This window comes from Myxine glutinosa, chromosome 12, assembly GCF_964187855.1.
Source record: "Myxine glutinosa chromosome 12, kmMyxGlut1.1, whole genome shotgun sequence".
NCBI lineage: Eukaryota > Metazoa > Chordata > Myxini > Myxiniformes > Myxinidae > Myxine > Myxine glutinosa.
The window spans coordinates 31,723,944-31,741,214 of NC_136272.1; the positions used below are offsets into that span (position 1 = coordinate 31,723,944).

General features: G+C 43.6%; 1 protein-coding gene across 3 annotated transcripts in view; it reads right to left on the minus strand.

The window, feature by feature from the left end:
* LOC137437255 (serine/threonine-protein kinase WNK2-like) overlaps nucleotides 1-17,271 on the minus strand; it is a 210,637-nt gene that overhangs the window by 88,304 nt on the left and 105,062 nt on the right. For all 3 annotated transcript variants that reach the window (XM_078766685.1, XM_078766684.1, XM_078766683.1), the window contains exons 12-18: nucleotides 6,996-7,229; nucleotides 2,953-3,014; nucleotides 2,151-2,307; nucleotides 1,801-1,917; nucleotides 1,537-1,659; nucleotides 1,250-1,286; nucleotides 948-1,112 (exon numbers count right to left, since the gene is read on the minus strand). In XM_078766685.1, coding sequence (XP_078622811.1) covers nucleotides 948-1,112; nucleotides 1,250-1,286; nucleotides 1,537-1,659; nucleotides 1,801-1,917; nucleotides 2,151-2,307; nucleotides 2,953-3,014; nucleotides 6,996-7,229 — 895 coding nt within the window. The remainder of the gene's footprint in view (nucleotides 1-947; nucleotides 1,113-1,249; nucleotides 1,287-1,536; nucleotides 1,660-1,800; nucleotides 1,918-2,150; nucleotides 2,308-2,952; nucleotides 3,015-6,995; nucleotides 7,230-17,271) is intronic.

A 17,271-nucleotide genomic window follows, 5' to 3' on the forward strand; every position in this document is an offset into this window, starting at 1 on the left:
TCCGAGCAGTGTCCATGTGTTTTATACCTCTCCCACCCCCACCCCCTTCCTATGCCTCCTCCCCCCCAAGCCCTCTCCCTCCCACAGATCCCCTGATGACCCTGTTCTCTACTGTTGTACTTGTGTGCTTCCCTCGCTCTCCCCATCTTGTCTCCCGCTCCCTTTATCATATGTTTTATGTGTCAGTTTTTTTTTGTTGTGATTAATGAACTCTTACACGAGCCTCGATCTTGTATACCAAAAAAATTACCAAAGATCTTCAAGAAAACTGTTCACCACCATCTCACGTTCACTACCATCACCCCCCATCGAAAGCCATGATCTTTTATACAGCCGTTAAGCCACCGTCACCCCTCTCAAAAAATGTATGATGTATCCAGCTTGTCCAACCTTTGCGTTCTCCCCTAACCCTCATCGATACCTGCATCCCTCGTTTGTCCATCTCTGCTTACCTTATCCTTCCACCCTGCTATTGGCATTTCCCCTACATCATGCTGTTCTCTTTGTTATGTTGTATTCCCTGATCTGTTCTGTATCCTGGCTCTTCCACGAGCCAAGACCATGTTTCAAAAACTAGGTGGATGAGTTGGGTAAGTGACAAGTTCAAGTTATGAGATTTTGTTTCAGGTTCGGATACAGATTCAAACTATCAGTGGGATACAAAACGTAAACTGTTGAGCCTGGTGGAGGTATGTGCTCTACTGAGTGCCATTCTAGTTAACTTTTTTTGTTTCCCTGAAAAGTATCTTCTGCAAAGGAGATCATGTGATGTTAGCAAAACTCTGCATTAAACTTCTTTCATACCCCACCCCAAACATCCTCCCCAGCCCCCCCTCCCCCTAACGCCACATACCCACTCCCCCTATCCAACAAAACACTGATAACAACATAACCTGCTTTATTCACACCACTCCATATGTGATGTGGGGTGGTTGAACGCTCCATACCACGGCGTTCCTCTGGCCCAGAGGGGCCTCCTTTGCAACTGCAGGACAGAGTCATAGTTGGAGACAGCACTTGTGCCACATCTGTGGTTTGGATCTCCAGCACTGGATTCACAATGAACTTCCTCGCGCCAGTTCGTATCACCGTCGCACGCTTACTGACCTCACCTTGAAGACAGAACATAGTGTATCAAGAAGAAGCCAGACATCAGAATGCCCCAGCACCAGTTAAACTAGCCACAAGTAAATGACTTAATGTAAGCATAGACAACAAATTAACAAACGCATGAAGCACATTTACTTACCAGATTCGCCAAAAGAGGAAGTCTTCAGCAGAGAATGCTGCACGAAAATGTAAAAAAAAAAAAAAAAAAGTTACGGAATAATGCCGGCATAACCAATGGTTGTTTGGGAACTCGTCTACGCACCATTATAATCTCTGTTCTAGCCAGCAAAGGATGATTATTTTAATGTGTTGTATACACCACCAAGAGAACCGATCCTGGCCATAAGATAGTTTGGTTTCCTTGAAGCATTTCATATATTTTTCAATGGATATGCATGAGATAAATCTAGGATAAGCAAAGGTCACCTCAAAAGAATTGACAGCCTTCGATTCCTCCATCTGATGAGACTCTTCAACTTTATCGATTATGTCCTTTATCTGCTCAATAAAGGTATCCTTCTCAGAGTCCAAAATAAAGCTGTTTGTTACCTGCAGACACAGGGAACATCAAATCAAGGTCAACACCGTACAACTCCCCTCCCCCACCCCTAAAAAACTCAATATTTAGCACAAAACAAACTCCTTGTTTGCAATTCCAGTGAAGGTTACTATTCAAATAGCAATGTTTACCATGTAATCTGCTATTTCTTCCAAGTCATCGTATTCAAAGTCAAACTTGAATGTCACCGTTTTGTGGTTGTATGTTTCCATTTGACACTCGACCACTTTGTCACCTTGATCGGAAACCTTTTGAGGGCAGAAACAAACATTCAGTTACGATACTGCGCACAAGACCAAGATGGCAATGCAGGATTTAGCCGGAGAAACTCTTTCGACTTTTTAAAAACGTTCTCTTATTGACAGAGGTAATCGACCAACTCTTCTGCAGATAATTTTTTGCCATAAAAGAGCTAATGAAACAAAAATCAAGACCATGGCTGATAAGCGGCCAAAAGGGTAGCGATTGAGGGAGTGCTTACTGTGATGTTCAGCATGGTGACGTGAGGCTTCACGTGCTTATCCTGTCGTGAGCGCCGTGAGTACCTTCTGTGTCGCCTGGTCCGGCCCTCACTCTTGCTCACGGACGGAGTGGCGTCGTGTCGTCCGCTACTGTGCTTACCAACAAGGGTAGCGGGTCTGTGTCCCACAAATACGGTGGTGATTTCCATGTACTCATTTTTATTCCATAATTATCAAATATGGTGGTAATTGGTCTTTTGGCAATTCATTTGACCACGTGAACAGTGAAAACCAGAGCAGCAACTGACCTCCCGGAAAAGTAGGTGTGTTGTGCTATTGTTAGGCCACAATATGGAACACAGCAAACAACAACACCAAGGTCACACAAAGCAAGCTTAATTGTAATAGTTTTTGAGTGGACCTGCCATGTCTGTGAGGTGTAAGATAACCTGGCATAAACAAGCAGTAACCAAAGCAGAACAATGGCGGAAATGTCACGTCAAACAAATAGCTTAGGCACTGTGATACAACATAGAAAATACACACTGGACATTAAATCAGAAAAAGGTAAATACACATTGAGATTACTTGCACTTGCAAGAACATTTGATTTATAAATTTCAAATCCAAAAATCAGGCGGCACTTCGACAGGACAGATTATGTTACAATACCCGAAGATTGTGTGGCCTACATTCCCTAGAACATTATATTACATTTTATATTGGCTATTTTCCCAGCCTTCCCTCAACCATAATGCAATGAGAATTGTCCGTAAGTGCAGCGTCAAATAGGGCTGTCAATTAGGATTTTAAAAATCTCACCTTACACTCATTGAAACATGCTGGGGTGACTGTTGACCTCCGACAACAAGCCCTGGAGATATCTGCAGCATGACAAAAGAAGGAATGAAATGATGCATTTGAGGTTATGGAAGTTACATTTCGCTGTTGATTTACACCAACAGAACCGTACAGTGTACCAGGTCAATGAAAAAATTAAAAGTGTACAAAAGTAAGCTTCTCACAGATGCTACAATTTGTTTCTTCTGGCGTTTAAGGCCGATAAATGAGCATGTACGTGCAGGAGGACGTTACAAAGCCATTAGAAGATGAGACACAAATCAACAAAGCATAAGGGATTTCAACTTTGGATATCAGTATCCTGATCTCTGTGCATAGATGGGAACTCAAAACAAACAATAAATAATTGAATAATAAATTAGCAATGCCATCAAATACAACAAGCCAAGTCTAGGAACATTGATACGGCTGTAACTATGGAATAGAGAAACAAGTTCAAGCATTTAAAAAAAAACCTTCCTCTCCATTGGAGTCGGGTCTGCCAAAGCAGTTTCAAGGTAAGGAATGCATACTGTAGGGGTAGGCAATGCAATACCATAGTCCAGGTAGAATTGTATAGGGAGTGTGCTCTGACTGTCGTGAAGAAGAAGAACCACCATGTACCATAAGTAGGGATCCGTTTAGACCGGATGTCGTGTAAGTGTATCTTTGTCCCCATGACGAGGAGTGGGATTATGTTAATTAGTTAGGGATTAAGGGTAATTCATCCCCTGTATGTAATCGCCTCTGTACTTTTCCCCTTGTTCCTTATGACACACACCACACCCGCCATGCACTCCACACCTAAAATAAACATGAAATAAAAGTAACTGGAACAATACCACTGGCGCCACCTGCCGCCACCTGCCACATCACAACATCAAGCAGGCAGGTCAGTGAGGCTATGCCCCGAAGAGCAGGGATTGGTCCGGTATGGTCGAGCGATGAGAGCGACTCGCTGATTGGAGCACGCACAGGGGTTGTTGGATGACATAAGAGCTTTGAGAACAAAAGACTTGAGTACCGACATGTTTTCCTCTTGCGTGGGTACAGTCATTATGAGCAGACGCAGTATATATCCTCTTGCGCAAGGGACATTGAAAAAGAACAGTTGGATTCATTACCTCGCTTGGGTCCTGGCTTTGGTGGCGAGCAGACGTGGACATTTACTCCTCTTGTGCCAGGGACATTGGAGTCGGCATTTTATATCCCTGGCTTTGGGTTTCGACGATCGTGAGGAGGTGAGGTCGAGGCTCATGGACTGTGGTGTGCTTGGCCCGTAGCTTCATGACGGCTGAGGGCTGTGCCGATTTAACCGGAGAGACCGCGGTGCTGTTTGGAGCAGACGGCGAGGACAAGCGTGGCTGGAGTGAACGAGCGTCGCACTAAGGCCTGCTTACCGCGCACGGACTTCGCACCAGGGCGTGCATTTTCCGCGCACAGACCTCCGGGACCCGTTCGCGGACTGACAGGGTTAAAGAGCCGCTCAGATCTAAGTACACAAACACACGCATTATTTTCCAGTTATTTTTCCCCTCGGGTTGTATACATGTCCGCGTGGAGGATCCCTCGATTAGGAATTTTAGTTTACCATGCATTCTTTTGTTACCAGCATTTCTTTCAATAAAGCTGGTATTTTTACATTATAATTCCGTGTCGGTTTAATTAATTATCGCAGGGTGAAAGACGTTATGTGGAGTCCGTAAATGTAAGAGCTTCGCTACCCCCCGCTGCTCTCCCCAGCGCGTATAAGGAAGGTCCGCCATCATTGACCGAGTGCCTCGGAGTGTAAAGCTCGTTCGGCTAATCCGTCCCCAGGGGTGTTCACCCCGGGAACGCGACAATACGTTAGGTGGTTTGTCATTACCTGCCCAGCTAAACAGCCATATGAATCAAATGGCAATGCACCAAGGCCTAACCCACTCATTTCAAGCACTAGGACAGACTAGTTAAGCTGCACATGCATTCAGATGAGCAAAGAACATCATTAATCAGAAACAGTGTGAAGGATAACAGGGGAATACAATTTTTTAAAATAATAACAGACAAAAAAACAAAGTTTATTCCTGTGGTGTCCCCAAGGAGAGAATAGTCTAAACCAAAACATGTAAATAAATCTCAATAAAACTCATTGTGCAGTCAACAGTTTATACGATCACCTGCCTTATATGCCCAATGTATAGTGAAGCATATTGTAATTTAAACTACAGGACCTCCTTCATATAAAGTCATTCTTAACTGTTGCATAAGATGTGCTTCACTGTATTAAATGATTAATGTTACAATTATGAAAAACAAATATATGTAAGGTAGTGTAGAGGCAATTCATATATTACATACACATAAGGTAATGGGTGTACATTGGGTGAAATCAAAATTGAGAAGGGGGAGTGTATAATAGCGGGCAAAGGAGGACAGGAAGTGAAGTGAAGCGAATGAGGGGAGTCATGGAGTTGTATACAAGTCGTGGACAAAACAAAATGGAAACACCCATGTGATGTCACTTAATAGAGCGTTGGGCCACCAAATGCGGCCAGTATGGCCTGGATGTGCCGTGGCAGTCCACCAGCATCAGGAATTCTGAAGAAGGGATGCGGCACCATTCTTCCAAGAGAAAGTCAATTAACTCACACCTGTTTGATGCAGGTGGAAAACACTGTCTCAGGCATCGTTCCAGAATATCCCATAAATGCTTGATTGGGTTCAGATCTGGTGACTGAGAAGGCCATGACATATGGATGACATCAGTGTCATGCTCAGCAAACCATTGGGCGACCACACATGCTCTGTGGATGGGGGATTGTCATCCTGGAAGACACACCTCCTGGCAGGATAGACATGCTGCACACATGGAGTGAAGATGATCACTCGGTACCATTAATTAGTGACTGGCATTGACATTGCCTTCTAAGGGAATGACTGCACCCAAACCATGCCAAGAAAATGTGCCCCATAACATTAAATAACCACCAGAACCCTTCACTGTTGGAACCAGGCACTCAGGGTTGGAGAGTTCTTTAGCTTGGCGCCACACGTGCACACATGTTTGTCGAGATCATGGTGAAGGATGATTCATCTGACCATATCACGTTTCTCCACTGTTCGGTACTCCATTGCCTGTGCTCTTTGCACCACTGAACTCACAAGTGTGCATTTCCAGGTGTGATGAGTGGTTTGTGCACTGTAACCCGACTATGGTATCCTGCTGTGTGGAGTTCTCGGCAGACCGTTTTTTGATGAAACTGGTTTTTGATAAAACTTTTTTGATGAAACCCCAGGTTGAAATTTACAGTCAATTGATCTGCAGTTGCTTGCCTGCTTTGCCTTGCACTTCAAATTAATAAACGGATATCACGATCCTGGAGTATGCGCTTCCGCCCACTGTTGTCATTTTCTGAAGACGTCTTTCCCTCAGTGTTCCATGCCAACATCACCTTAGACACCATTGCTCATGAAACATCAGCAAGTGGAGCTATCTTTGTCACTGAAGTTCCTGCCAAACGCAACTCAACAATCACCCCTCTTTCAAAGTCACTGAGGTCTTCTCTTGCAGCAATGTTAGCCATAATTATAGGCAAGCAGGCCTGTGCAGCATCTTTATACATTACCCGAAGCATGTTTGGATATTATTTGCTTCATTAACACATTGGCCACACCTGTGTGGAAGTCGTTGCTTTCAATATACGTGGTGTCCTTCATTTACCCAGGTGTTTCCATTTTTTATCCACTACCTGTATACCAAACCATTTGGGAGGGGAGAGGAAAAAGTCTGTGTTCTAGCTCTTCCATGAGCCTTGACTTTGTATACATAAAAATAAAAAAGCCAAATTTACAGTGCAAAAGTCCGTTTCCTTCCTGTACTCAACCTGTTCATTGCCTTTTAATGGTTCATGGCGAACAGCAAAATGTATTACAATAGGATAAACTCATCACCATCAAATACTTTTCCAGGTACAAGGAGAGGTGCTCTGGAGGTCATGAAGTAGTGCACCCCAACCAATGATGTTATCAAATAAAAAGCTTACTTCTTCTTGAGCTTGTAGGGCACAAGGAGAGGTGCTCTGGATTAGGTCCGTGTGGACAACGAATGGAGGCAGTGACCCCGAGGTCTGCGTGGAAATGTCAGACTTGGATAGGCTCACACTGATAGCAGTCAAGCAAGAGCAGTTTGCATTTGCAATGTCTGCAGCATGAAAGGCACTCGGTGCTTGGGATGAATGTAGGTAAACAGTTGGAACTCCATTCTGTCCACCATCTCGCTGTGCAAAGACAAAAATGGGTGGTAGGAGAGCATCATTCGGATTACGATCCTTACACTGGCTCGGAATCCTGCAATGACCATGCTATCCTTGACTGCCAACCCATTTATTTGTTATTCTCATAATAAACCAAGTAATTGCTCGGAAATAAAAGGTGACTTAATGCTGGAAGAATTTCATTAATTCCTCTGTGAATAAAATACTCCTGTCTTTGTATCAAGTAAAACACCACTGGGCTGTTCAATCTCGGTCTGAATCTAGACTCAGCTATAAACTGTCATACCGGTTGGTGTTTCACAGGCAGAGCGATTCATCAATGTGTGTGCCGTCCCTCAGTTGGGCGTTAAACGGGTGTCCCATCTGCCAGCCTTCGTTGTTGGATGTTAAAGATCCCAGGGTGTGCTTTGTGAAGAGTAGGCGAGCTATTGTTTACAAATTCCTGATCTAAACATTACAATTTCCTGCTCAATTTCCTGAGTGAAATTAACAGGGGTAGAAAAGATCAAAGTTTTGGATGGGGGAAGATAAAAGATGATGGTGAACAGCTGTTTAAAAGACCTGGAGGGAGGAGTGGGATTGAGGAGAGTGAGGGAGTTTGTTCCAGAGGTGGGAGTAAAGAGGAATGAAAGAGTGAAGGTGAGCAAAGAGTCTTGATTTTGGCAGTTTAACCATAAGAGGGTTGCTGGCAGATCTTGTGCAACCTGCAGGAATATTTGGGGGACAGAGCACAGAAAGAGAAGGGGAGCTAGGACGGAGAGGAGTCGGGAGAAAACAGAAAGTCCACCAACCTGCCTGCAGTGAGTGAGTAAAAGACCCTCGGAGTTAGCGTCATCGCGGGAGATTCCAATGATTCTGAAAGCTTTGGTTTCAACAGCGTGACGCCGGGCTAGGTGTGAGGCAGGAGCACCAGCCCAGAGGGGAGAACAGTATTCCATTGAGCTGCGCATGAAACCCTTGTATGTGGTGAGGAGATCAGGTGTGCCAACGAAGGACTTCGCATGATGGAGGATGCCCAGTCGGCGACTGGCTTTGGAGGCCAGCTTGGAAATGTAGTTTTCCCAGGAAAGATCATGGCAGATAGTGAGTCCCAAAGGTTTGAGTGACAGAACTTCTTGGAGAGGATTGTTGAGAAAATAGATGGGAGAGTTGTCCAGTCGGTCTTTTCAGAGAGACATAGTAAGAGAGTGAGATTTGTCAGGATTGAAAGACATGTTCCACTTGTTTGACCAGTCTGTGATTTTGTCAAGGGCTACAGAGAGTGATGAGGCTGCAGACTGCCGATCTGAGGGATGAGGTATGGAGCGGCAGAGAGTGTAGTTATCAGCAAAGAGATAGAGAGTTTTCCAGAGAGTCGGAGAGATCATTGATGAAGACCAGAAAAAGCACAGAGCCCAGAACATTGCCTTGGGGAACACCAGCCTGAACAGGAAGAGGAAATGAAAGAAATCCATTCAGAGCCACACGTTGACTATGACCAGTGAGGAAGTCCGCAAGCCATGCGTGGAGATTTTTTCATGGATACCATAGGAGGAGAGTTTGGTGAGCAGAGCAGGGTGCCAGACCGTATCAAAGGCACGTGATATGTGAAGGGAGACAGCTCTGATTTCCTGTTTGACATTGAAGACCTCCATCCATTGTCGAGACAGCAGAAGCAGCATGTCCAGAATAGAATGACCTGGTCTGAATCCAAATTGATGATCTGAGATCAAGCCATTGGAGAAGAGGAAGGATTTGATATCCGAAGCAATGATGGATTCCATGACTTTGCTGATAATTGGGAGCAGGCTGATTGGTCTGTTGTTGCAAGGACCTGTTTTTGCACATTTTTTGTGTAAAGCGGTAATGTTGGCTGATTTCCAAGTGATGGCAGATTACCTTAAGCAAAAGAGAGGATGAAGAGAACAGAGAGAGGGTGTGAAAGAGCGGCAGAGCAGGATTTTAGGACCTGTGGGCTGATGCCGTCTGGTCCAGTTGCAGAATCAGAATCGAGGTTTGACAGAAACTTCTCCACCTTGTCAGGAGAGAAGGACACAGAGTCTAGGAGCAGCTGGGTTCAACTGGGTACAGTGGGTACAAAGAGAGATGGGTTTGGGACACAGTTCCAAAGTTTGGGACAGTTTACTCTTGAGACACACAACTCAACAGGCATTTTAAGGCCATTTTCCCTGCTAGAGCGGGAGTTAGCCTTACGGTCCCCATGACAATCTTCTCCATTTTGCCCTATTTTCTGCATCTCCCCTTGTTAACCCACTTGCACGCATTTCTTCTTCCACCATCTTTAGCCAAGTCTTTCTCGGTCTTCCCCGTCCTCTACTTCCTTCAACATTCATTTCCATCACTCTTCTCAACCAGTCACTTTCATCCTTCCTCAACACATGATCCAACCATCTCAACATGTCTCTCTTCACTGCATCCATCACAGGCTCTATTCCCATCATCTTTCACAATTCATCATTTGTCTTCCTCTCTTTCAACGATACTCCACACATCCACCGAACCATTCGCATTTCCACCCTTTCCAGCCTTGGTTGCTGCTCTATGTTCATTACCCATGTCTCGCTCCCATAAATCATAACACTTCTCACACATGCAGCATACACCTTTCCCTTCACCTTCAACGACACTGGTCGTTCTCGTCAGCTCCTCGTCAGCCCCTCTCGACCTCCTCGTCAGCACGCCACTCAGTTCCCGAAACTCCTTCCATGCACATCTCACTCCAGCAACCGTTGCCGAGTCTGATCCACCTTCTCTATTCAGCATGTCTCCGAGGTAGCAAAAAGTTTTCACACCTTCCAGCTTCATGCCGTCTCCAAGATCCAACTCAAGATTTCCTCCATCTGCAGCTGCCTCTGTGCACACCTTACACTTGAATGTAGTTGCCACACTGGTTAATGACCCTCTCAAACCACGACATTTTTGATGAACCCACTCAGTGTACATTGTACATTGAATGGAGTTCACTCCGACACCCTTCCTGCACACAGCACACGGCCACTTCCCAGTTCTTTCCACCTCACCACATGCTTTACCACTTGTCATCACCTTCGTCTTTCTGATATTCACCTTCAGACCTTTTGTCTCGATACATTCCTTCTACTTGTTCATCTTCTCCTTCAGTCCATCCATACTTTCTGCAATCAACATCAGATCATCTGCTTCCAACAATTCCCACGGCAAACCCTCCTTTACGTTCCGAGCCAGCACCTCCATCACAGCTACACATAGTAGTGGACTTAGTACCGACCCCTGGTGCACTCCCACCTTCACCTCAAACTCACCACTGTTCCCGTCCTTCGTCCTTACAGCTGTGCGCACTCTTTCGTACATTGCCATCACTACTCTGATCAACCATTCCTCCACTCCTAACTTCCTCAATGCCCATGTCACTACTTCGCGTGGAACCCTCATCGAATGCTTTCTCCAGATCAACAAACCCAATAAACAAATTCTTCCTCTTCTCCATGTACTTCTCCTGCAACTGCCTTACAATAAGAAGCGCGTCTGTCGTTCCTCTTCCTGGCATAAATCCAAACTGCATTTCGTCGATCTTCACTTTCTTCCTTATCCTCCTCTCCAACACCCTTTCCAATACCTTCATTCCATGCACTAATAACTTTATCGCTCGATACAAGCCACAGTCCAGAGGGTCACCTTTCACCTTGTATAGAGGGACGAGGGTACTCAGTTCCCAATCCACTGGAATGCGGCCTTCTTTCACCACCAGATTACAGATCTGTCATTTTCTTCACACCCCAACTTCCTGCTGCCTTCAACATATCTCCCACAACTCCCGTCGGCCCTCCCGCTTTTCTACTCTTCATTGCTTTTATCACTTCCTCAACTTCCTTCTCAGTTATATTCTCTGTCGGTGCTAAAACTGTGTTACTCTATAACTTGCCATCCCATTCATTCTTTGCATTCAACAGCATTTCCATATATCTCTTCCATCTTCCTTTAATTCCATCTGGGTCCACAACAATTTGGCCCACTTCATCCTTCAAGCAACTCACCCCCATCACATCACATCTCTCTTTCGCTATCTGCTTTGCAATCCTGAATACCACTCTCTGACCCTCTTCCGAATCCAAGGGTTCTCCAAATATTTTCCTACATGCCTCCTGCGCCTTTGCTACCTCTTTCTTTGCAGCCTACTTGGCTGCCTTATAACTTTCATGTTCTGCCTCTTCTGCCCCCTTACCCTTCGCCTTCTGCGACTCCTTGAACTTCTTCCTCTTCTCGTCAATCCTCTTTCCAACTTCATCATCCCACCACCATGTTTCCGGGTGCCTCGGTGGTCCTTTTGTCCATCCACATACCTCACCAACGACTCCCAACAGACTATCTTTCATTGACTTCCAACCACTTTCAAGCTCAACCACATCATCCTCTACCATACTCAGCCTCTCTTTTAATGCCTCCCTCACTGTCACCTCTTTCAACCTCCACACCTTCATTCTCGGTTGGTACTTCACCCGCCGAGCTCTCCTCGCACCTTTCACCCTTATGTCGCAGACAACCAAGTGGTGCTGTGAAACAGCCTCCTCCCCCGGGATCACCTTTGCGGAGTTATGCTCCGCACAGCATCAGTAATTGCGTTTTTCAGTTCGTCAATAGTGTGGGATTATTTCCAGAGCATCAGTCTTTCAGATATCCCCATAGAAAGTAGTCGCATGAGTTGACATTGAGTAGGGAGGCCAGCTCTACCCTTATCCAAAGTGACTGGGATACCGATTCAAAATGACCCGATGTCCAAAACGAGTATTTGTGAAAGGAAATGAGATTGCCTTCCATTGGATTTGCCTTCCAGGAGGCGAAGGCAAGTTGTTTCAGGGCAACTGCCTCACCACAAGATTCCGTGTACCATGGACGTGAGGAAGGGTATGACAACTGAAGACGAGATGGGATAAATCTGTGCATGAGAGAGAGAGAGAGAGCAATTTACTTTGGAAGAATTCCCAGGATGAGTTGATGTCAGAGGCAGTAGAGATGGGAGACCAGTCCAGATGATTGATGGCTGCTTGAAGACCATGCCAGTTGGCCTGAGTGAAATGCCAGACTCGTCGACGCTGAGGAGGCTCTCTGAGAATGGCCAGAGAGATGTCCACTTTAACAAGCATATGGTCAGATTACCCGACTGGAGCAGAAGAAGAGCAGCTGACATTTGCAGGGAAGTTTGTCATAACCAAGTCTGGAAGAGAAGATGCTCCATTGACTGAGATCCAGGTTGAGAAATTGACAGATTGTGTCAGTCGCAGTTGGTCGCAGAAGTCCTTTGCTGAGGTGACATGGCTGGTGTGGGAGGTACCCACACCCAGACAGCTGGCATGATGACAGTTGAATTCGCCACATATGAGGAAGAGAGAGTTGGGATGCGTAGATAGAAGTTGGTCCATGTTATCAGACAGCGAGATGTAGATGGAGTCATCACTGTTTTGTGGACGGTACAACACATATATGAACAAAAGGTGGGAGCGAAGGGGAAGCCGTAGCCAGAGGTACTCCTGGGGATGAGGTGGAGAGAGGGCAGTGCAGGGAGAGTGAGGAAGAGAGGTTTTGATAGAGATAGCAACCCCACCTCCAGGACGAGGCTCAGGTCTATCACACCGGAGGAGCGAGTAACAAGGGAGAGATATTAAGGAATCAGGGGCAATCAATGTTGTTACCATCAGCCATGTGCTGCATACCTCCAATGATACAATTGTTTTTGGGTGGTTATTACCAAGCTTTGATGATCACAAAGCTTTGGATTCTCGATAAATAAACAAGAAGACTTCATGCGGAGCACGATACTTGCAAAATCCCCACCCAAGAAAAAATAATTCCATTGATACAGCAAATTGTCCATTTCATCAAGATTAAAATTGACAATCTTGATCAAAGCTCGGGTCAATAGGAAGAAAAGTAACGATTTTTCAGATGAAAAATGATTTTGGAAGGTTGACCTTGAGTTGACCTTTGACCTTTTGACCTCAAAAATAGTTAGTTTCCCTATATAGTGACTCAATGTGCAAATGCTGTTCAATTTTCAAGTCAATCGGATGAAAATTGAGGATTTTTGAAACTTGGCCTATGTTGACCTTTTGGCCTATGTTGACCTCAAAAATACTTGGTGGCCAGATATTCAGTGACCAGATATGCAAGTCCTCTTCAACTTTCAAGTAAATCAAACGAGTAAGTACAGACACATTCAAAGTACACCGCCCCCATGCTAAATAAATAAATAACATCCTCCAGCACAGCGCATCACTGCCGGGGCACCTCTGGCGCCCGGCGATACCGCCATGCAGCACATAGAGATGGTATTGGGAGGGAGAGGCATTCAATAATTGATTGATTAATTGCATAATTAAAATCAATAAACGATAATCATAAAATAATTTCTTAATCAATTGGATAATAGCATACCAAAACCACCAGTGTTTCATCTGAAGCTGTAACTGTTTGAAAATTAATTTAAATACTTAATCGAAAATTAAATAATGAATTGATTTATCAATAAATAAAAAATATCCTTCATAGCCACATCACTTCATCACTGTCATGTCTAAATATCAGCGTCCTAGCTCAAAAGGTGCCTGAGATATTGCCCAGATGATAAAGAAAATAAATAAATGATTAATAATGAAAATAAATAAATAATAATCATAAAAAAATTAAATAGTCAATCAATTGGCTAATAGAATACATAAACCACCATCATTTCATCCGAATCTGTAACTTAAAAAAATAATTAAGTCATTCATCGAATAATTAAATAATTAATCGATTAATTAATTAATCAATACATCAAAAATACCATTTACAGCCAAATCACTTGGTCATTGTCATGTCCAAATATCAGCTTCCCAGCTCAAAAGGTGCCTGAGATATTGCCCAGATGAGAAAGAAAATATATAAATGATTAATAATGAAAATAAAGAAATAGTAATCATAAAAAAGTAAATAATTAATCAATTGGCCAATATAATACATAAACCACCATCATTTCATCCGAATCTGTAACTTTAAAAAAATTGATGAATTGAATCATTAATCGAATAATTAAATAATTAATTGACAAATCAAAAATACCCTTTACAGCCAAATCACTTGGTCATTGGCATGTCCAAATATCAGCTTCCTAACTCAAAAGATGCCTGAGATAATGTCCATAAGAGAAAGGAAATATATAAGTACTTAAGTAATCAATAATAATCAAAGTAACTCGTCAATTAATTGATTAATCAAAATACAAAAAAATACAGTTTTTGACAAAGTACTTACTCACTATTGTGCACAAATTTCAGCTTCCTAGCTCAAATGATGGCTTAGATATCGCCCGGACAAATAAACAAGAAAACAAGAAAACAAACAAGAAAACAAGAAAACAAACAAGAAAACAAGAAGACGTCATGCCGAGCACGATAGTTGCAAAATCCCCCCCCCCCCCCCAAAGTTTCCATTGATACAGCAAATTGTCCATTTCATGAAGATTAAAATTTACGATCTTGATCAAAGCTCGGGGCAACAGGATGAAAAGTGACGATTTTTCAGATGAAAAATGATGATTTTAGAAGTTTGACCTTGAGTTGACCTGTGACCTTTTGACCTCAAAAATAGTTGGTTTCCCAATTCAGTGAGGCAATACACAAATGCTGTTCTAATTTCAAGTCAATCGGATGAAAATTGATGGATTTTCAGATGAAAATGAATGATTTTGGAAGTTTGACCTAGAGTTGACCTTTGACCTTTTGACCTCAAAAATAGTTGGTTTTCCTATTTAGTGACACAATTTGCAAATGCTGTTCAATTTCCAAGTCGATCAGATGAAAATTGACAGTTTTTTCAGATGAAAATTTATGATTTTGGAAGTTTGACCTTCAGTTGACCTTTTGACCTCAAAAATAGTTAGTTTCTCAATTCAGTGAGGCAATATGCAAATGTTCAATTTTAAAGTAAATCAGATGAAAATTGATGGTTTTTCAGATGTGAAGTGATGATTGTGGAAGTTTGACCTTGAGTTGACCTTTGACCTTTTGACCTCAAAATCAATAGGCATCTCAATTGGGACGACCTATACAACTTGGTGAAGTTTCGTGACGGTCGGTTTTGAATTGTGACCTGTAGGCCGGTGACAAACAGACAAACAGACAGACAGACAGAACCACAAACGCAGCCGACCAATATACTTATAAAATCTTCGATTTTGCAAGTCACAAACAAGAAAACAAACAAGAAAACAAACAAACAACCAGAGTGAAAACTGAGTACTCCCTTTCAGCATGCGTCATTGCCGAGCCCCCTTCAGTGCCCGGCAATGACGTTATGCATCGCCTGGAGATGGCATAGGAAAGGAGCGATGTACAACAAGAAACCGGAGTGAAAACTGAGTACTCTCTTTCAGCGCGCGTCATTGCCGGGCTCCCTTCGGTGCCTGAAAATGATGTTATGCAGCGCCTGGAGATGGCATAGGAAAGGAGTGGTGTACAATATAACGATCGGCAACAGTAGCAATGTAGTTGTTATACACATTGCTTACATTAACACAGTTTTATTCAGTGTTCCAGGTACATTTGAGGTTTTGTACAACTAGTACAACCAATCTACATGGAAGCAGCAGAAAGGGTCATGTTATTATTCTCTCTGGGGTATATAGATGACAGTATATCTAGGCGTGGACCTCAAGAATGTCAGGGGTGTATTCAGTTACAACGTTTCTTGTAGAATATAGTATTTGCCAACTGGCTTAGGTGTTCAAGCAAGCACTCCATTTGAAACCGTTGCTAAGGAATGGCTGGCTTGGCAATATCTAGCTTCCTCCATCGTAACTGAACTTGGGTCTCCTGTTTTTCAGTTTAGTGTTAACCAGTAGTAGCGAGCCTGGTGTTGGCTTAGCGGTTAGGGTGCCGGCTTGGGATCCTAGGATCCTGGGTTCGAATCCCGGTTGATCGCTGAATTAACGCCAGGGGGGTTGACTCAGCCTGTCATCCTTCCGAGGTCGGCTAATTGAGGACCAGTTCACTGGTAATTCCCTGCTTGTCGTTAAAGGCGGCAAAAAGGGTCGGCGTCAGGAAGGTCAGGAAGGCCTTAAGACAGGGAACCATGATTGTCATGGGGCCCGCAAGGCTAACCCCCGCTCCAGTGGGGAAAATGGCCTTAAAACGATCATTCATTCATTCATTCATTCAGTAGTAGCGATTGTTTCAAAAGGTAATCATAGGAGTTTGTGGTTTATAATTTTTTTTTACTTCTGGTAGGCTTGCCCCTCGATATGCCACAATAAGCTATTTATTCACGTTACCACGGTGTTTGTCCAAGGAGGAACAAGAATGACCGCACAGTGGTCACAACCTGTGACAAAATCTGGTAACGGGCCGAATGAGAAACACACATTCAAAGCACTCTTAAAAAATGAACAGCGTGATTGGAAAACACACATTTAATGTGTTGTTAAAAGATTAACTCAACACCGCTTCGCCATGTCCCCATTCCCACAGTTATATCGGAACGAGCTGATTCATCACAGTCACGGATTGCTTAACCCCAATATGGGGCCATTCAAAAATTATAGAATACTATTCGCTTTAGTAATTTGCATAACATAACGCTTGATTATTTAAAGTAATGCTTGATTACCGTGCATTTTGATGTACCATTTGTTCTGACGGGTTTGGTTAAACTTTACTATTATTTGACATATGATAAGATTTTTCGGGGTACCTCATCGTGAGTTTCACTTGACCCAAAAAAGCCAATGGAAATATGACACAACAATCCCGAGCAGTGTATAATCAGCAGAGGCCCACAGGCCTAATGTGTTAGGCCCACCATAAACCCAAGATGACAGCCATATCATTTCGTCTATGTGCTATGGTGGGTGGTGTCAAGTGACAGCTGTGGGTGTGGTCGGGCAGCTGTCAAACCAATGGGTGCACATTTCAAAAATCGACCCCACCAAGAACCCAAACAACAACAACAACAATAGCAACAACAGCAATGTGAAGCTCTTGTAGACCTGTGACAAGCTCTTGTCACAAGATATTATTAGAATTTATATTGTTTT